Source organism: Juglans microcarpa x Juglans regia, chromosome 6S (assembly GCF_004785595.1).
Source record: "Juglans microcarpa x Juglans regia isolate MS1-56 chromosome 6S, Jm3101_v1.0, whole genome shotgun sequence".
NCBI lineage: Eukaryota > Viridiplantae > Streptophyta > Magnoliopsida > Fagales > Juglandaceae > Juglans > Juglans microcarpa x Juglans regia.
Window position 1 is genome coordinate 7,438,768 of NC_054605.1, and position 22,328 is coordinate 7,461,095.

At 39.2% G+C, this 22,328-nt stretch overlaps 1 protein-coding gene across 1 annotated transcript; it reads right to left on the minus strand.

Annotated features, from left to right (window-relative positions):
- Positions 1 to 21,660: 21,660 nt before the first annotated feature.
- Positions 21,661 to 22,104, minus strand: LOC121236582 (putative protein TPRXL). Its single transcript, XM_041133029.1, has one exon. The coding sequence runs from the start codon at positions 22,102 to 22,104 to the stop codon at positions 21,661 to 21,663; it is 444 nt and encodes a 147-aa protein (XP_040988963.1).
- Positions 22,105 to 22,328: the final 224 nt, after the last annotated feature.

The window sequence follows — 22,328 nt, forward strand, 5'->3', positions numbered from 1 at the left end:
TATATCATAGATTTCAAAAGAAATCGCTTGCATAATTGTCATATCTTGTCATATCATATCATAAATTTCAAATAAAATCACATTCTTTTATAAATTTCCGCAATACATGTTTTCTAACATAAAATCATGATTTTTCAAAACTATTTGATGCATAAATCTTCACATAAAATCATGCATGGCTTTTCATAAATATTTTAAGGCATAACTCTCACGTAGAATCATGTTTTCTCATAAATCTTTTGATGTATAACTCCTTTCATAAAATCATGAATTTTCATAAATAATTCAATGCATAAATCATCACATAAAATCATGAATTTTTATATTTTTTATCATGATTTGGGTACGTAAAAAGGGGCTTCCAATGGAGGGCGTACATGCATAATATTTTTATAAAAACCATGATGTTTACCGTACATACGTATAAGGATATGATCATGCTACTTATCTCGTAGCGCTAATCCACTATTTTCGGCACGTAATCGGTCACCTATAAAAATAAACACGTAAATTGCATAAATTTCTAATTAAACATGTGATTTTATTTAAAATCTAAACAACTAAAATAACCTATATTTCCTAACCCTAAAATCTTCCTAACATTAAATTATTCTCAACCGGTAATCCTAAAAGACAAGGGCATTTTTGTAAACTAACTAACCCACCTAAAATTCGTGTTTCATGCATTCGAGAATCTCTCATGTGGGCTTAAGGCCCAAGGGCCCATTATAATTTAAATAATCTGGCAAGGAATTAGAGGTTCAGGGGGTTACACAACAAGGGTCAAAAGGGCATACATGAAATCACAAAATTATTTGAGGGGCCTTTTGGGAAAGTCTGATACAAAGCACATAAAAGGGAAAAAAAACAACTTACGGGAAAGGCCTTATGCGATGCTCACCAAGAGATAGGCTGAGTGTGACGATGGCTTTGGGTGGTTGGGAGTGATTGGCAACGCAATTGGGCCCCTTGGAATGGTGGTGCAACTAGAGAGAGAGTGAGAGAGAGAGAGAGAGAATGAGAACTTACCAGGAGGGATGAAAAATGACAAGAGGCTATTCGTGGGGAGGATCAGCGTGAGCTTACTGGGAGGTGTTCACGGTAGACCTGAGTGCATGACCAGTGTCTTCTGGTTACACTGGTGGTTCACGACTGCTTTGTCATGGGTCTGGAGCCTGAATTGGCTGGTGGCAACGTAAAAACATTTTCTCTGTTTCGGTGGTGAAAAATATAACACTCTCTCTATCAAGTTTAGGTGGTTGGCATGGTGCTGATCAGGGGTTTTGGTGGTGGTGCACCGAGGTAGCAATTCTGCGGGACAACTCGACAGTGGGGTTATTTTCAGTGGTGGTGGTTGGCGACCCATGATGTGTGCTCGACATGGTGCAGTGGCAATTACAGACCGTGATACCGTCTGCATCTCAGGTTGTATTCACATTGGTCTTCTTGCTACTCGTGGTGGTGATTGGCTTCGTAGAGGCGACGACTGAGTGAAGGTTCATGGTGGTTGGCCCATGAACTGGATAGTGCTTGTGCAAGGGGCGACATAAAGGAGTTGGGTAATGTGACGGCTGCTCCGTTGGTTGCTGGTGGCTTTCGTTGGCCATGTGATGGGTTATGCAGGGTAAAAGAAAATCAAAGCGGGGAAGGAAGAAAATAGCGACTTGAGGGAGGTTGGGTTCTACGGCTTAAATTATTCTCACAAAGGCACAATAGGTATATATATACTATTGGTTTAAGAAGTTTTAACATGAAGAGGGCTCACGCAGAGTTGTAATCCTAGTGAAATTTGATGATGAAGATGTGCATGGTCTGGAGTTCATAGAGGGAATCAGTTAGGGTTTTATTATGAAGAGAAATATAGGATGCTAATAGTGTTTGGAGTCTAACACTCATGGGCTTGGAATTTTTAAAAAAATTATGTAGCCTTAACTCTAGGTTCAAATAAATATAACTTATCCGATAAACTCTTTTATGAGCTTTAACTCATTTATTAAACCTAATAAAATTATCCATAATATATCCCTAATAATATAGGATCGGGTCGTTACACCCTCTACCCGTTTGAAGCTCGTGGAGATGTTGCACAGCAATGGTTTGCGGAACTCTATCCCACCCCATGATTATTGAAGCACAATATACTTACTCACACAGTGATACAGATATTCACACTAGGGTCATAGTTCATTGAAAGCAGCAAACACCTTCAATATATCGAAAACAGAAAATGAACATAAGATAAACATAATGATCATTGATAGATTTACTTATGTAGAGAAAGGGGAAGGTTACAAAATACGCAAATGCCTCTTACATACAACATTCACCCCACATCCTCCAGTATCGTCTTAAAAGCTGCCCTACCTCACAACATTGGGTTTGCTAAATCATTACGCCGCTCCTTCCTTGCTTCCTTGGGAGAATCTGGCTGCATGAGATCTTATATGTTTAGAATCTCAAACATGAGATTTTGTCCCATGTCCAAATCCTTTTTATAGAGTGGGACAATCAAACATCCTTCTAACATACTTCTGACTCTAGGTATGCTTGGATAGGAGCCATTTAGCTTCGACTATCATTCTGTAGGATGACAGAGACAAACAGCCAGGGCATGGTCCACACATTTCTACGGTCTACCAACTCCTCAGTCCTTCCATGAATGAGGGGCTTCCATGTGGTGTTGGGACAAACCACTGGGTACAGATGATATGACTTTTCGAGTCGTAATCCTTCAACAGACCCACTCTGGATATGACTCTTGAAATGAAGTGTAGACTTCTGTGTACAACACTGCCACTCTTCTAAGCATTTTCCGTGCAATTCCGGAAAGATCCCATATCTGACACAATCTGTCCTTTACCATTGCTCACCTTGGGCACCCTAACTCTTGTCTTATCAAAGCCACCAACCTCTTCAGCTCCTCATTCTCACCTTCACAATAGGAGACTTTTCTTGCTTTCCTACCATAAGGCGAGACAATCATCTCAACCTCACGCTGGGAAGTTTTTGTCGCACCTTCTACAATGTAACAGCCCGCTAGAAATTCACTGGTAGAATTTCTATTGACTTTAGGAATCTCGTGAAAACCCCATAAGCTTTTATGAATCGACCAATCGCTCAAATTTTGGTCTGTCAACATAGTCAGTGTTATCACTTACTATGGTGCTAGAAATATGAGTTTTATTATTTGAGGTAGTTAGAAGTGTCAGAATGTGTTTTGGTCTACACCATTAAACTCAGTTGATTATTTAGAATTTTATGGCGCACTAGTCCATTTTCATAATTTCGGATGTAATGCTTGTTCGAAATTGTGAAATTATTTTTAGGAGTACTTCGGGGTTGAATTTCAGTAAATGATTTTTACTATAGGTTAATATGAATATTTATAATTTTTCAGTACTAAGTTTATTATGTATTTTTCTGAGTGAATAGTAACCTCAATAAGCGCACCCAATATAGTGTTTTCAAAATCACAGTGTGGAATATCCAAATTAGGTTAGAGAAGTTTCATTTGAACACTTGGCAAGATCTTAGCCACACATAGTGAATAGTATTAGTCACTTGCACCATGAGGAACCATTAGATAGATTTGTGAAGGAAATCAAGGTATGAGATCTTGCCACCTAAGCAAAACTTTGTTTCATCTGATCAACCAATTTGTGCCCGACCAAATAGGGTTTCAATCTTAGCGAAAGCCTAATTGGTTGGGATCCAATTGAATCCCAAAAGCTTGGTTGAAACCAAAATCCTAAACGGTTTCCCAAACCCTAAAGTTGGCCTCCAATTTTTAATCCGATTTCTTGCATTGTGTTTAATCACTTAATTAAATCACTTACACATGCGATGAATTAATCAAATCCTTGTTATGAAATCATTATCCAACCTTTTAAACCTTGAAAATTTGATTGGACCAAGAAAAATTAGATTTGGGCTTGATAGCATTTCAAACCCTAACCAAACCGCCTTTAAACCCCAAATTGAAGCCCCTTGGTTGAGGCCCACCAAGGCGCACGAATTTGGCCACCTTGGCAAAGTTTCTTGAAGAAGTTTCCTCCCCCACATGGTAGACCATCCACTACCATTGGCTGCACCCAATAGTGCCTTGATGTGAAGGAGAAATCCACCTCATCAACCTCCATATCTCACAGCTGTTGCAGGCAGTCCTTGCCCCTCACTATTCTCCATTTTATGTCACATAGCCACCTCCAATCAAAGGTCATTCAAGCCCATAACTTCTCCCACCAGGAGTCTAAAGTCGTGCAAGACACATCTCACTCCCTTTCATCACTTCTTCACACCATTCTTAGAGAGACATTTGAAAGACCTCTCTCAAGTAGATTTCTGGATCTTTTTGCATAGAGATGTTCGACCCTTTGTAAGTATTTTTGCATGATGACTCCTTCATAAAAGTTGTTATTCTTTGAGTGTAGTTTCCGTGGATATCTTATTAGTCTCGTTCCATGCTCATTTGATTAGTCAAGAGTATTTTTAACCATGGAAAGATCATTCTGGTTGTGAAACTAGAGAGTATGTTATGTTTTGAAATTTTTGACCAAGCTAATGGACATATCTTGGTCCAAACATTTAATGGAGTGTTGTTAGTATGTGTTTATGAATGTTCGTTGAGGTTTTTTTTTGCATGAATAAAGCTTTTGATGATAGATTTCCTTAGATTTAGAAAAATTAAAACTGGAAGTGGAAAAATAGTTGTGGTTTTGTGAAAGTTTGAATATTTCGTGGTCTAATCTTTTTCCAAAGGCTTTGATACTTTTATGTGATGATCCTAAGCCTCTTATATACATCTTAGGCTATTATTTTGAAGATATTTAGTAATAGTTTCAAATATATGATTTTTCTATGCAAGAGGATTTTGGTTAAGCCTAAAATTTGATGTTTTGGGTTAGATCCATGTTTTATTGAGTTTTAATTATATGATTTTAAGTTTGATCGTTGGATCTTCTTTAGGACATATTTTAAACCATGTGATGTTTTAGTTTAAAGATCACATGTCTTTAAGCCATGGATCAAGAGATTGATCAAAATTAGTTGAGAGAAAAGTTTCTGTTTTTGAACCAAGTGTAAAACCAAAAACTCCAACTGTTGTTTTGTGATTTTTGGTGACTTTTGTTTGATGATTTAAAGCAAGATTGATCTTAAGATGATGTTATGAATATGTTATAAGTAAGATTTGATTTTTTGCAATTCTTGGAGATGTTTTTATTAAGGTCAAAACTTGTCAAAACTTGTGATTTAAGGGTTTACTTTTTATTAAAACATTTGGGTCTTCTTACAAAAAGTTTGGTATCTTTTTGTCGATGAATATTTTATGTGTGTTTTTAAACTTAGGATAGGAAGATCTTTGCTATAAAATTTTGGATTAATCATGGGTTTTGAAGATGGAAGAAATTACAACCAAAATCAAGAGAAATGGCCTATGACTGTTTTGGCCATAGTGAGTTTTCCATCGTTGTCAATGATTTTAAATTTTTCTGAGTTGATATTTGAGTTTCGGACAAAATTTACATGAGGAATGTAAATTTTGATAATTTTTAGAGTTAGCATGTGAAATCCTAATTAGGGGTAAAATAGTCATTTTTTCACATGTAGAGGGTAAACTGGTAATTTTACTCTAAGTTGTCTCTTTTCACATATCTAATTGTTAGTAATGAAATTTTTAACTTTTAGAATACCCTCTTATAGTTCCTCGTGTTTCGCGCTTTATTCTTGTAGAACGCGATGATCGAGGTAAGTTAGCTCTTAACTTACTATCAGTTTACTATGTATGTGTGATGAGTAAGGGAACTACAAAACTATGTTATTATATATGCCATGTCATGCCATGTTAACACATGTTTATTTATTACATGAATTATTCTATCATGAAATACTTATCTGTTACACAACATATTTTGTCTCATGTTACTATCTGTTGCAAGAATGCCACAATACATATGTCATCTATTACATGTATGTCACGTCATGTAATATTCACTATCACTTTTTTTGCCATGTTACAAAATATTGTCCATTATATGTTATGTCATGCTATGAAATATTGTCTGTTACATGTATGCCATGTTATGAAATGTTGTCTGTTATATTTATGTCTCAAAGTATGTCATGTCTGTCACCTTACATTCTTGTCAGGTTACGCTATGTCAGGACTTCTGTCTTTTCGTATTCATGTCATCCCCTCTCGAATACAGTTTGTGTATCCCGAGAACAGTCTCGTTAAGTTATTCATGTCAATTTTGACCCTAAGCGTCTAAATAGGTGTGAAATTTCTTGGGTTGACGAAGTACATTAACAGGTTGCGAATGGGGCCTAACTAGCTGGTTACCGGAGCCAGGCACAACACCAATGGAGCCACACTTTATTTTACGTGTGTCCACAGCAAGTATGGCATAAATAATTCATGAGGCCACAACAACTGTGGAAAATCTACGTGAGACACAACGATTGTGACACGTAGAATACGTGGGGCCATAGCAACTGTAAAGTACGTATTAACACACTCACAGTTGATATAGATACCAGTATTGTGATGCGGTAATCGGTAGGGACATATGGCTCAAGGAGACCCAAGTAGCACCTGTATGGTCACTTTTAATAATTAAGTCTATTGAATAAGATTCCAAATTCATGTATTTCACGTTCAAATCATGTTTCACGTTATGTTTTGCTCAAGTTCACGTTCATGTTATGTATGCTTACGTTCATGCTATGTTTCAAGTCCATATCATGTTTGAAGTTCACATTCATGTCAGGTTATGTTCACGTTCATGTTATGTCATGTTCACATTCACGTTATGTTTCAAGTTCACGTTTATGTTATGTTATGCTCAGGTTCATGTTATGTTCAAGTTCATGTTCATGTTCAAATTATGTATGTTCACGTTTATGCTATGTTTCAAGTCCATGTTATGTTTCAAGTTCACGTTCATGCTATGTTGCTAGTCCATGTTATGTTTTAAGTTCACGTACGTGTCATGTCACGTCAAGCTAAGTTTCAGTTTCAGTTTAAGTTATGTCATTTATGCTATGCCATATGTCAAGTTATGCTATGCTTACTTATGACTTTGATTATGCATTCATGTTTTTACTGCCATGCATGCATCATTAACCTTTGTGGAAGTTTCGTGTTAACTTGCTGAGATTTGTAATCAAATCTCACCGTGGTAGTCCCAACCACTGTTCCCCCAGAATGGTAGGCGATGTGTCAAGATCAGAGTAGGGAACAGACACTGGCAGACTGGAGGAAGTTGACTTGATGTCGTAGACGCAACGTGAAGCTTGCAGCCTCCATAGTTAGGTCTTTGGATAGTATTTCGACATCGTTAGTCGAGTTACGCGAGTTACTTAACGAAATAGCCCAATAGTGTATTTTGGCAATATAATTACGGTGCCAGGTCTCCGTTGTTTTGAGATTACAGTCTTCTAACGTGCTGTAATCGTGGATGTTTATTTTGTTAAGTATGCATGGATTATTATATTTTAACTATTTTGGGTATTATAAGTTTGGTGCATAGTATTGCTAAAAAAAAATTATCTGCTGTGAATATTGCGTAATGCTAGATGCATGGGAACATTGAATCTTATATGTCGGGGTAGATAACATTGTGTTGCATGTCCAGATGTTACGGATGTCCGTCCAATCCCAAGCGGAATATGGTGGCATCACATACAAGGTGTTTGCTCGCCCACGTATTGGACTAGCTGCACTTTGCGGCACTCGCAGCTATTTTCCTCTCCACACCAATGTAGTGTCCCTTGTCTTTTTTTTCCACTCAACTCCATTGGTGGTTTGTCCCCTTAAGTTGGCGGGCCTTCACATCCTCCTCTCCTTACAACCAATCTCGTCCTTAAGGGTTCTCCCTTGCTCTGTCTTTACAAGGGAGGTGATCTCATGTGGGAGATCCTTCAATGCCTCTAGTTGTCCTCAACTTCATATGGAACTTTATAACATCTGGATCTACAGATTGACCTTCACCATCTACGAGAAGGGCATTAGATGACTCCTCATGTCTCCTTCACCAGCTCCATCTAGGCTGCCCGCTAGTTGTGCTCTCTCAGATTCTAGCTCCTTTGCTGGGTTCAGCTTTATAGGACGTTGGAGAATCCTTTCCCTTGTCCTCACCTTTGTCACATTATGGCACCATTCGTTTCTCTCCATGTTGCACCATGGTGGTGCCGTTGTGCTATAACATCTCTGTTATTAGGGCTTTGGTCCTCTAAGTACTCTCTTCGTCTCAACGATGATCCTCCCCCACGATCCTTCATTCCATCTCTAATATCTCCCTCTCATGTTGTTCTTCTATATATCGATGCATTATTTTGGGTGGCATTGCTGCCCTCTGCGCAGTTCTCTTTTCTCACACCATGCCTTTATTTTCGAGAATACTTGGTGTTGTGTTCTAAGTAGGTTGAAGGATTATTTATAGATGTTCCTTCACCTTGAGATTGTCCAAATTACCCTTGCATTATGCATTACAACTAATCAATGTGGACAGAATAAATACGGAAACTGCTCCCGCATATCCCTCTCACGTCCCTAAGTGAACTCCTCATTTCTCGTGTCTCCCCCACTGCACCTTTACCACTGGTACGACTCTTGATCACAATCTTTGCTCCTTCCAATCTATGATTCATACCGAGTTTTTCTCATAAGTGAGATTAGCCGAGGTTGCTGGTTCCTAAAAATTTTCCTTAACGAAGAAATGTGGAATACGTTGTGAATTTCCTCAGATTCCGCAGGTAACGTTACTTGATATGCTACTGGGCTGACCCTTTTCATTACTTGGTATAGCCCAATGTATATTGGGATTAATTTTTACTTTAGCCCAAACCTTTTAATTCCTTTCATGGGTGACACCTTGAGGTATACGTAGTCACCATCCTTAAAGGTCAACTCCCTCCTCTTATAATTGGTGTAACACTTCTGCCTACTCTGAACTGTGGCCATCCTTGCATGAATAAGCTTGACCAACTCCATCATCTCCTAGATTATTTATTATCCAATTACCTTGGTTTCTCCTGCCTCATCCCAGCATATCAGATGTCTACAATTCCTCCCATACAACGCCTCGTAAGGGGCCATCTAGATAGTCGCCTAATGACTATTATTGTACCCAAATTCGATGAGTGGGACATGGCCTTCCCAATGTCCCTTAAAGTCCAACACACATGCTCTAAACATATCCTCCAACATCTAGATGGTCCTTTCCAATTGTCCATAGTTCAGGGATGGTAAGCACTACTGAACTTTAGCTTGGTGCTCATTGCCATTTCTAAACTCTTCCAAAAGTGGGAGGTAAGCCTCGAATCCCAATCTAATACTATAGTCTTAGGAACTTCATGTAGTCTAAGTATCTCCCTCACATACAGCCAGGTGAGTTTACTTAGGGTGTCCATAGTCATGATCAGTAAAAAGTAATGTTTTAAATTTCGTTCCAATGATCATTCCGGTTTAAGTACTGAAATGAAATATTTCAATACTGGTGTATTCAAGTGTGCCGTTTCGGGATTAATTATATATTATATATAAACATTTATATGTATATATAAACTAACAACTAATAGAATAAATCCATATATATGTAAGTGTGTATCATGTATATGTGCATCTATATGGAAGAATTGAAGATTTATCAAATGAATATACATTGAAAAAATCACAAACTTGAGTTGAGACACAAAAACAAAGAAAACAAATAAAATAATAGAGCATTTATAAAATATAATGATATTTAAAAAAAAAAAAGAATGAGGGGACATATTTAAAGTTACAAAAAAATTAAAATTATATAAATACATTTTATATTATAGAATTAATTAAATACCTTCTGAATTTAAAATTTACAAAAATATCATTCAAGTACAAGAAAATTACAAAAATAGTCCGAAACGGAATAGGGACTAAAATGCCAATTCCGGCCGGAATGGCCAAAATGGATCAGAACAGGCCAAATTTTGGAACGAAACGAGGAGGTATAGTGTACTAAATACAACATCGGACCGGAAAATTCTGCCAGAACGGTCAGAATAAAATGGAATTTAAAACTATGGTAAAAAGTGAGCACTCTTGGTCAACTGGTCTACTATTACCCATTTGGCACCCTTTCCATTGGGGGTTTGGGACAATCTAAACACAAAACCCATAGCTTCCCACTTCCATTCGGGAATAGGTAAAGGTTGCAGATTCCCTGCTGGCCTTTGATACTCCGCCTTTACCCTCCGATATGTAGTACATCTTTCAATGTAATGAGCAATGTCCTGCTTCATTCATTCCCACCATAATCCTTTCTTAAGATCTTGATACATATTTGTTCCTCCTGGGTGTATTGAGTATGGTGAGGAATGAGTTTCAGCTAGTATTCATTCTAAAATCCCCAAATTAGCAGGAACCACTTTCCTCCCTCTAAACAACAAGTTTCTATCCTCACCTAGGCTTAAATGCACTGGTCCCTCACTGTTGCAGACTCTTTGTTGGATCCTCAACAATGACAAATCCTTTTCTTTCTGGCCCTTCAGCTCCTCGAAGCCGCTTCCCCTAAATCGCTGCAAGGCAGTGAGAATTTCCTCCGATGGCAAGTCTCTTATCATTAGGTGCCTCATTCCTTCCTGAAGTGAGTCCACCTTTTGGAGCCCTCTCTTGTCTTTTGTCTTTGTCTTTCGACTTAAGGCATCAACGAGTAGATTGGCCTTTCCTGAGTGATACTTGATTTTGCATTGGTAGTCGATAATGACTTCGAACCACCTTCTTTGCCTCATGTTAAGACTTTTCTAGGTGAAAAGGTGTTTCAAACTTTTATGATCGGTGTAGACCTCACATTCGTCACCATACATGTAGTACTGTCATATCTTTAAGGCAAACACTATTGCTGCCAACTCCATGTCATGAATTGGGTAATTCCTTTCGTGGTCCTTCAATTGTCTGGACACATAAGCTACCACCTTGACTTCTAGCATCAAGACACAACCTAGACCATATTTCGACGCGTCACTATATACCACCTTGTCTTCCTACATCAACCTCAACTTGCTTCTTCAGAAAATCCTATCTTTCATTCCTGGCACACAGAATGTCACCATCCTCGACCAAAAATATGTACTCTTGAAATGCCCAAACATCCAATCCATCCCTAATCACATATCAAATGCCCAACAAATCAAATACAACCAAGTTTGCTTCCAAAGGAACCCCATCTATCTCCAAAGAACACTCCCTAACTTCCTTAGTTCCATGATGAGTAATTACCTCTCAGTACCCCACCACAATGCCACCTCTCCTTGTAGTAAGTAACTTGCATAAAGTATCTTCTGACTCTTGGTGCACCCACACACGCCGAAAGTCCTCTAAATGTTCGTTATCCACCTCTACGCCTTCATCGGTCGCTCATTACCAAAGAATCCTGGGTAGCAACGTGCCAAATATCGCTTGTATGTACATCCCCTATGTTCCTCCCTACCGTATCTTAATGACTGAACTTGTAGATGACGTGAATATATGTCACGTTGCTGCTCTAGCAAGCCCAAGATATGGTTTAACACTCTTGCTAGCTCATCATCTCTTCTATCGCTCGACTATCCTCCCTCGTGCCCAGTAGGTGGCTACTCTCCTTTTGGGGCTCTCAGTCACACAATACTCAAATCCTGCTACATAACCCAAACCTATCACTTTCTACCCCACTGTTCATTTCTAAATGCATATCAAACTTATGGTACTTAAGTCTTCATGCTTGTAATTTTAAGATCAACTCCTACATTTCTAGTACTGTCCTACGTAACACATAGTTCACCCACCGTGTCCCTAGTGTGAAGGTCCTAACGAGGTTACGTGGTGCCAACCAAATGGTCAACACCCAAGTTTGGTCGGCAATTTGCGTGCCTCATCCAAATGGAAGTGCACATGTTGGACACAAATATAAATTTATAGCAGAAAATATAGTGGTTTAATCCATAAACTAGACCTTGTAGTACTAGAAATCTAAAACACATCATAGAAATAGTTTCTGACATTCCTCATAAACATTAACTTAGAAAGATATATAACTTAAATAGTTTGTTCATCGCCAAATAAGCGGCAGACCGAATACAAGGGGTTACACCTTGGTAGGTACTAGGTACAACACAAAATGATGCACGATTCCTATGACAGAGACAAGCCTTTATCTTTCAGGTTCAGGTAGGTTTAGCTCTTCTTCCTTGAGCATTACGCTTGGTTCTAAATCTACATCAAAGTATAGGGTTCCAAGAATGAAACCATAGTTTGGTTAGACAACTGTGAGAAAGACTACTAATGAGAGATAATGTTCCTTAAGATACAATGGACAATTTCACGTAAATAAGGAAGACACACATACATATGCTTGGTGAGATATCACCCTCTCTAGCATAGATATATGGAAATATATATATATATATAAGCACGACAATGCATCACCCTATGAAGAATCACAATCTTATCTAAGGTATCATTTGAAGCACAATTAATAATATGGCAAGGAATTACCCTCGCTCCAGTAGATCAAATCCATAACTTTGTATCAGTTCCAAAGGTACAATCCCTATCACACAGATGCTTATAAAATAAACATTTGTCACACACACATTCGTCGCCTGATGGGCGAATAGAGGATGAGCCACTCTACTATTGGACTCAGGGAAATCCCTTCTACCCATCCAACCTAGTGCAAGTAAGCTTGCCTGGACCCCAATGCAAGTCGACTCTCACATGTTCAACCTAGGAAATGTCTATTGGCCAACCAACTTGAAGACATTATCATGTGATATGCCGGGGGATTCTACATTCCGACTAGCAAGTAAGGCCAAGCATAATACCGCCCCACCCCAATCACTCACATGGAATCCCTCTACCCGTTTGAAGCTCATGGCGACATTTCGCAGGAATGGTCCAGGGAACTCCTTCTCATCCCATGATTATTGAAGCATGATACCCTTACTCATATAGAGATATAGATATTCCCACCTGGGTCATAGTTAATTGAAAAAACAAACACATTCAAAGTCTTAAAAACAAGAAATGAACATAAGATAAACATAATGATCAAAATTAGATTTATTCATGTAATGAAAGGGGAAGGTTACATAATATGCAAATGCCCCATACATCTAATACTCGGCTCACATTCCCATGTGTTGTCTTAGAAGCTAACCTACCTCACATTGTCAAGTTCGCTAAATCGTTGTGCCACTCTTTCCTTGTTTCCTTAGGAGAATCTCGCTGAACAAGATCTTAGGTATTCAAAATCTCAAAAGTGACATTTTGTCCCATGTCAAGATCCTTTTTATAGGGTGAGACTGTCAGCTGTGCTTCTCGCATACTTCTGACTCCATGTATACTTGGATATTGTTTTCATTGCATAATTTTCTTTTCAACTTGCTTGCAGTTTTTAGTATTAGACTTACTTTCACTCGCTAAATTTTTTTGAAATCTCATCGTGGTGATCCAGCTCTGCCAAAAGGGTGAAGATCAGGGTTATTCCCCAATGTAATTAGGTGGTGTTGTTTTTTTTTTCACTTTTGTAATTAGAATGGATGACTCTAATATTCGGTAGCTTATGGGTTGACTCAAGTGACTTATGGATAATTTGTGGTGATGTAAACTAAATATATTCTTGTATGTTATTTAGCTTTAACAACTTTCCTTTTTATTTCCTTTGTGAGTATAACTGCATACCATTTTTTTGCATGTGCACACACACTTGTTTTCACATTGTGTGAAGGTTGGATGACCTGGGTACACCACACTTTCCCACTTGATTCCCTTGTTTTTATCCTCCATAAAAAGCTCTCTCTCTCTCTCTCTCTCTCTCTCTCTAGCACTGGACTAGCTCGAAAGCTTATCACTGCAAATATGGCAAAAAATGTGAAGATTCTAGGAATTTGAGCGATATTGTACATTTTTCAGTATTTTGGTCATAACTTTGGCTATGGGTATCGAAATTGCGCATATGACACAAATTGTTCACATCTTGGTCACCACGCTATGCCTAGTGGTCTCTAGTTCTATCCTGAAACAATCGTTGCCCATCCAAATCGTCAATTTAAGTTAGTTGTTCCTTTTATTGTAATATTTGACTATCCCTTTTAGAGATGATCATTATTCCAATTTGGGTCATATTGTTGGCTAGAATCTTACTTTATTACATATTTTATTTTATGGAAATAATTGATATTTTGCATTTTTGGGCAAAATTTTTAGAATCTCAATTTTTCTTTGCTATTTGAGCTCATCATATGAGTTTTAGGAGGACTTTTCAACTTTTGTGAATAAACCCTGTTCTCAAAGTTTTCTCTATGCTGTATCTTTTCTCGGTCTAATCCTTAGATTTTGTTGATCAACTAGCCACCAGAATAAACCTAATTATGGCATCAGAACTTGAGCCTTTTTGCTAGGGTGATTTATCATTGTCTTTCATGGATGGTGGTAGAGGTCGTGGTTGGATTGGGTAAGTTCCAACTGAGGAAGCCCCTCACCATGATTGGCGTGATGATTGCATATATGCAGAGGCAGATACCATAATTAACCTAACATCTAGGGGCACAGATCATAGAGGATCAGATGTATGACCTTGATTTTGACTCTAGTTTTGATAACCTATATCACAATCCTGCTCTGTTTTGGGAGTATCGTGGTAGGGAGAAGTGAGGCAAAGACCTGGGCTTTTAGAGTTGATCTACTAGAACGTTTTGGTACTTTACAAGGTTGAGGGCTTCATCGATTGGTTGCATGATGTGAAGTGCATTTTTTATTACAAGGATGTCTCCGATCGTATGAAGGTGAAACTAGTCGCCATCAAGTTGAAGGGCGAGCATCTGCCTAGTGGGAGCAGTTGAAGCTGTCTCAAGAGTGACAAGGCAAGGCCAAGATTGGCAATTGGGAGAAAATGAAAGGTCAATTTTGTTACCCTTCAGATATAGTCAAACCTTATTTCAGCGACTTTACACATTGAGGCAAGGAGCGAGATCCATTGATGATTACACCGAGGAGTTCAATCAGTTGGTGACCTAGAATGATCTTTTTGAGACCGAAGAGCAAATGGTGGTATTTGGGTGGCTTGTGGCAACCTTTGTAGGACGTCCTCAGCCTCCATCCTTTGTGGATTGCTTCTGAGGCCTATCAGTGTGCTTTGATTGTAGAGAAGCAACAAACAAGGCGACTTGCACCTAGGAGTGATCACAACACATAAGGAGTCTGTCTGCAGTGGTGTTTGATTCAAGCTATGAAATCAAACACCACTAATATTCGATGTTTCAGATGCAGGGAGCTTGGTCATTGGGAAACTAAATTTAGAATGTCTGCCAATCAAAATGGGTGAAACCTTCTACTTAATGAGGATGACATGTAAAATATTAAGGGTCTATGACAAGGAAGATGGTGATGGGGATGTTTAATTGCTCGCAAAGGTGATTCAGGAGAAGACTGGTTGAGAACCAATATTTTTCGTACCACCTGTACTAGTGCTAAGAAGGTGTGCGAATTGATCATTGATAGTGGTAGTTGTGAGAACGTGGTGTCTAAAGAAGCAGTTCAAAAGCTCCAACTCAAAACAAGTCGTCACCTAAAATCGTACAAGATGTCATGGTTGAAGAAGGGCAGTGAGGTCACAGTCAACCTATGAAGCCCAGCCCATGCGAAGCCCAAGATTGATTTGGAAGTGGGTTTTTTTTCTTTTCTTTGAGTGTGTTTGTGTACGAAGTAGGCCCAGACCATGTGGGAGCCTAGCAGAAGATGGGAAGCATAGCCCCTCAACCCATTGAAATAGTGTCGTTTTGTAAGGAAGGGTGAAAACCCTAAAATTATTTTCTCCTCCCTCATTTCCCCTCTTGAGCCTTGCATCCTAAACTTTCTTCTAGTAGAATTGGGTGGACTAGTTACTGGAAGAAAGTTTCAGTTATGATTTGGTGAACTTTAGTGGTTTTGATATTGAGTTTAGTTACACTAGATTAAATACTAGTTGGAGTTGAGGTGATGAGCTTTTGAGTATATGTTGTCTGGTAGAAGTTTATAGGTACTCATTATGTCTGGTCGGGATGGTCTCAAACCTTTTAGAGCATGTCTTATTTTAGATGGGAAATGCGGACCTTTGATTAGGTAGATACATCCTGAATGAAGTTTAGGAGAAGGGATATTATCATCACCTTAGAGCTTATCGTCAATGTTCGTGTTGGCATGTGTAGGAGTTGGTGAAATAATCTAAACCTCCTCCGCCACAAATACTTCAAGTATCATTCCCATAAAATTCACCTTCAGGTGCTATCTACTTGACTCCTCCTAAATTACTTAAACCTCCTTACATTCAAATCTGGTACTCCCTCTACTTAAGGACCAACCTCGTACCTAGCTACCTTGTTGCAACTTTCTCAGTTCCATTGCGAATCAATTTCTTTCCTTATTTACTTGGCAGAGCAAACCTTTTAGGACTAATTGTGACTTCATTCATTAGATCAAATTTTCTCTCACCAATAGAAAGCATACGAGTAAATCCATGATGCTTTGCTGGTTTCGACTTGCTCTTTCTAACTACCAAACCCTATCCCCACATGGGCTTGATTTGGCTAAGTGTATAGAGTTTTGAGTTCTTAAGTCACTGCAGGGGTAATCGATGGAAAGAATGTCCTGAGTAAACTCTCTTAGATCACCCTTTTCGTGTCAAGCCTTAGTCATTGAAATGGTGATCTTGGGTTTGCAATTTGGAGTGCTTAGGTTGGTTAGTACTAGTATTCTATCTTTGACCTCGATCACATATGTATTTTCAAGGAGTATTGATTGTGACTCTGGATGCAAGAGGCAATTTTGAAAGTATGCATAGGAGTCCATGGTTTTGAGAGATGAGTCTAATTTTCCATCAAAGTGTGGTAAGAGTTTTTGGCAAGTTTTGAGCTAGCTTATACTCAATGGTGATATTTTAAGAGGACTAACTTTATGCATTTTGGAGAAATTAGCAAAGTGTGCAGCAAGGCGTACCTTGTAATATGTTAGTTGGGAGTCAAATGTTGTGTTGATCTTGTGAAATTAATGTTGACTTGGGATCACATAGGAATTTAAAATTTGAGATTATACTTTCCATTGGAGATTGATCATTTGGGTGTGCTAATTATGTTCATTGATGGTTAACTCGAGGAGTAGATATAAGAGAGCTGTAACTATATGTGTTGCAGGTATTGGTGATTGTTTATTTTTTACTGAGCAAGTGTTGAGTTTGTGCGATAAGTTGGAATATTTGAGTTATTATTTGTAGCTTAGCAATTTCAAGGATGAAATTCTTTTAAGGGGGAGGATGTGAAGCCTAGCCCCTATGAAGCCCAAGATAGATTTGGAAGTGGATTTTTTTTTTCGTTCTTTTAGTGTGTGTGTAGGCAGTGGGCCCAGCCCATGTGGGAGCCTAACTGAATATGGGAAGCCTAGCCCCTCAACCCACTGAAACGGTGTCATTTTGTAAGGAAGGGTGAAAACCCTAAAATTATTTTCTCCTCCCTCATTTCCCCTCCTGGGCCGCCCCCCCCCCCCCCTTTCCCCCTTCTCCTTTTCTTTTCTCCCCTGCATCCCAGACCTTGCCGTTGCGTCCTCTCCCACCGACCAACCACCATAGCCCCTTCTCGTCGATAAGCTCCTCGGCTCCATCTCCCACTTTCTTCCTTTGTTTGTCTCTCTCTCTCTACCCACATTAAGCTTCCCATTGGGATGTGCTCACAGTCATGGAACTAGCCCCATCCCGTCGACCACCCCTCCCTTGCAGCTCGTGTGATTCTGGTAGCCGTGTAAAAAGACCCCTGACCATCTCCACCTTTGATTTCTTGGCCCGCTCTAGCCGTCTTCTCTATTCCCCTCCTTGGCTTTGGGGTAGCCACCACCATCCGTCGTTGTTTGACCTCAAGAATGGGTAGATCCTCAATGGATATCAGCCAACCCCTCCCTTTTATCATCGCACGACCTCCTCTCCCATGCCGATCGCCATCGTTTTCTTTCTCAAATCTGTCAACCATTATCTCTCTCATAGCTCCTCCGCCGCTGATTGCCCACTGCCCAATGGTATCCATGCTAGGCTCTCGATCTCAAACTCCATCCCTTAGATCTCTCTCTTTTCTCTCTTGGATTCTCTCTCCTCTCTCACTGTCTCTTTCCTAGGGTTTCGCCGTGGTCCGTCACCCACAGAGGCTCATTGGTGGTCATCCGACCACCCTTACACCCTCTTCCCTCTACTCAGCCTCTTCCCCCATCTCAGACCAACCCAACTCGAGCCAAGATCCCTTTTCCTCTTAGGGTTGCACCCAACCAACCACCGTCAGCCACCGAGAGTCTCCCTTCCTCCACCCTCTAATTACATTGGACCTACTATCCTTAAGTTTTCCCCAACCATAGGGCCCCATTAATTTTTCCAAATCTACCTTTGCCACGCGGCCACCTTCGTCGCCACCTTCATAATTCGTGTGACCCTACATTTTATTATTTCTTACTTTAGTGGCCGTTATTAATTATTGGCAGGTTTTTTTTTTCCACTCGCAGTGTCGCTCATGCACCCACACTCGCGGGATCTCTTAGACTGCATGCGTGATCATTCATAATTTTCGTTCTGCGTTGTAAGTAAAATGCTAGATGACCCTTGGATTACTAACGCTGGAAAATTGTGTTATGTTGCAGTCTGGTTGTGGTTGGTTAAGTGGCTGAGGGCCCTGTTAAGTGTTGGATATAATATTCATGGTTGTTGTTGGAAGTGTTAGCCGAGGGCTGGATGGAGTGTTGGGAATCACGTGTAGTTGTGAAAAGCCTGATTCTTTCAAACTGTGAAATTTGTCAAATCTGTGATGTTTGTTGTATTGTACTATTGCCATGTCATCCAATAACTGTTTGTCATGCATCTATATTTTTAATTGTTATTGCTTGTCATGATATTGTGCTTTGTTCTATGGTTGTGCTGTGAAACTGGTAAAACTGTGGTTTTGGTATTAAAGGATTAAAAGTATATTTTATGGGTGCGTGCGTATCAAGACCCCAAAATGAGATGGGGTATTATCTCGGTGGAGCTCCTCTAGTCACTTGGAAGTGTGTAAAACTAAGTGATGTCCCCTGGGCTGTTGCTAGGCGACAATACACTTGTCCAAGATGGTAATGCTCTTGCTAGGCCACTTATCCTCTATAGGAAGAGTGGCACTTATTCTAGGGTTACCACTCCAGCCATCGTCCAGACCTTACAATCGTAACCAGCCATCGTTTTTCTGTAAAACACCAAACCAAAGGTCTCAGTTTGCATCCAGTAAGCTGCCACCCCAAAGCCAATCCATGTGCCGCAACTCCATCGAACACAGTCTGCACATGGTACCTCAGCCAATCTGAGTTCACCACTCCAGCCGTGCGCCATTGCCCCTCTGCAAACCCCACCCGATTCTTAGCTATCTGTAAAAACACCACCCCTATTTTTACACCAAGAACCAGAGGAGTGCTTCCACCACCGTGAGCCATCAACCTGTCAATCCACCTTGCCAGTCGTCATCCCATCACCCCCGATCCGCCGCATGCCACCTCAATCTCTCGGTAAGCCACCAACACTCCCTCACCATATCTCCCTCTTTCGGCTTGCTCTCCCTCCGTCTCTTCTCTCACATTACCTCCTTCTCCCTCATTTTCAAAACTCTCTCTTTCTCTCTCCTTGTGCGACGCAGTCACGAAAGCCACCATTACCTCAACCCAGCATCCGTCGCCCTCCCACTGTGCCACTGCCTTAGTTTTCCGTGAGTAAGTGTTGCTGCCACTGCTCATGTATTGACCCTCTATTTTTGTTGGTAGTTACTAAAAAGGGAATCATATACTAAATATATCGGTTAACCTATTAGAAGAAGAGTGTGTTTTGTTTTTACCTTTCTACCCTTTTATTTAAAAACATGCTTTAATTTTTGGAAAGGCTTTTTAATGGACTACAAGACATATACTTATGGGCTTGGTTTCAACTGATTGGTGTTTAAATCTAGTTAGCCATTTTTTCTAATGGGCTGGGCTTGAGATTAATTAGACATACATCATTGTGATGGACTAGTATTTTTTTTAATTAGGCTTGATTTTATTATGTTTGATAAACTATTTTAGTAATTTTATTGGGCTGAGATTTGTATCAGGCTAAAGTTTCACTTTTATAAATATGAGTATTTGGACTCAAATTTTTTATAATTATATTATCTAGTATTAGATTTTATAGTTATACTTCAATAGTAAATAAGTTAGATTTTTAATGTTTTAGTCGAAGTTATTAAATGGACATTGATGATTTTAGAAAGTGGTGATATATTTTGAGGTTTTGAGAATTTTAGGTTTTGAGGAATTAAAATAGGTTATTTTAGAAGCTTAGGCTTAAATATCGAAATACGTGATTGATTGAAAATTTATTGGAATTGCATGATTATCTTGTAGGTGACGATAAATATTTGTTCGGCATTATTGAGAAAATTTTTGGAAAGCTAAGAAGTCCAAGTAAGTGTGGTTCCTATGCTAGACTTTGCATAAAAATAAATAAAATGGGTTGAGGTTGATTTACGAAAAAATATGCATGTTTTGTTATGAAAATAAATTTGAAACAACCTCAGTTATTTGTTCTCCATGACTCATGAAATTCTGTATAAGAGTAAAGTACTTCATATCACGACTGGTGTAGACATGAACAAAGTTTTGGCATTTTATTTCTGAACTATGCAAAAGAGAGTGAATATGAAAAATTGGGCATAAATCATATTTTTGTGATCTAATTATGTTCTGTACTCTAATATAATATGATGTGATTTCTGAAACCTCTGGCATGACATTTTGTTTCTATTTTGTTCTGACCTTACCTCTAGCCTCTGTTTGGTTTGGTACCAACTTTTCTGATTCTGGTGCACCCACTTTGGAAACAAAGTGGTTTTCTGCATGATCTATCCTATGTATGCACTCGGGGCTCCGAGAATAATGAGGGGAAGATTCACAATCTGTTTCTGCTTGGTTGGTTGCCGGGGTTTACGCAACCCTACCACTGTGGTTAAACTTGGAATTATGTTCTGATATGATGTTTCAGTGATGCTGTGCCAAGGAAATTTTGAATAAGAATATTTTTGAAACTTTCGTTCTGATACTTTTAATAACATGTTCTGACTCTACATTCTTAGAATAAAAAGTATTTTTGTTATGCATTTTGAACTCTGTAAATGCTCATATTTGCATACTAGTATATACTCTCTGCTTACTAAGTTGTTGATAACTCACCCCTTATCTCCATAATAGTTTTTAGATAATTTTGATGCGTCAGCTGAAAGTCAGGAATAGGGAGTACTTGCAAGTTTTGTTGATCATAGAAGATTAAGTGTCGTAGGGTACAAGGACTTTTTGGAGAGTCTTTTTGGTAGTGTTAATATTTTATGTTGCTTTGGTATTTTGAGTAATGGAAATTTCTAATCTTTGTGGAAATATTAATGTATATTATTGAGGTACTTCTAATGCATCCTTATGTAGGAATATAAATATTTGTATTGAATAAATAGGTTAATATGTTATGGAGACTCTGGGTTATTTTAAAAGTGTTATTCGAGATAACTTTAGGTGACATGAGTTAACTCTCCGAACCTACAGGGACGAGGCATTACAACCACGTTGTTGTGCTCGGAGGTAGTGCTCGACTACTCTACTACAGCTGGAGGTGTATTCGACCACGTTGCTTTAGCAGGAGATGTACTCGACTGTGCTACTCCAGTAAGAGGTGTACTGAGCAATGCTACTTCTGCGGGAGAGGTACTTGACCATGCTGCTTCTGTGGGAGAGGTACTAGACCGCACTGCTCTGGAGGGAGACGTACTCGATCGTGCTATTGTGGGGGAGCGATGCTCTACCTTGCTGCTACGGTAGGAGGTAGTGCTCAACCGCTCAATTGTGGTGGGAGATGTACTCAATTGTGCTACTCCTACATGAGATGTACTCATCCGCACTGCTTCGATGGGAGATGTACTCGACCACTCTACTCCAACAGGAGACGTACTCATCTGTGCTACTTCTATAGGAGATGTACTCGACCACGTTGCTGCAGGGGGAGCGACGTGGTGAATTACTTTATACCTAAGCAACATGGTGAAATTTCAAAAGGATTTCACGAAATTAAGCGATCAATTTGGTTTTAGTTTGTTAGCGTAGTTGGATCCCAATCCATTATGGCGACGAAGTTACCTATTTATTTAAATTAAGGCATCTAGGAGTATAAGTTTATGAAACTAATTACACCATTAGATTCATTTGAATATTTAGGATTTTACGGTGCAATTATACATTCCTAGTTTTCAAGATGAATAGTAGT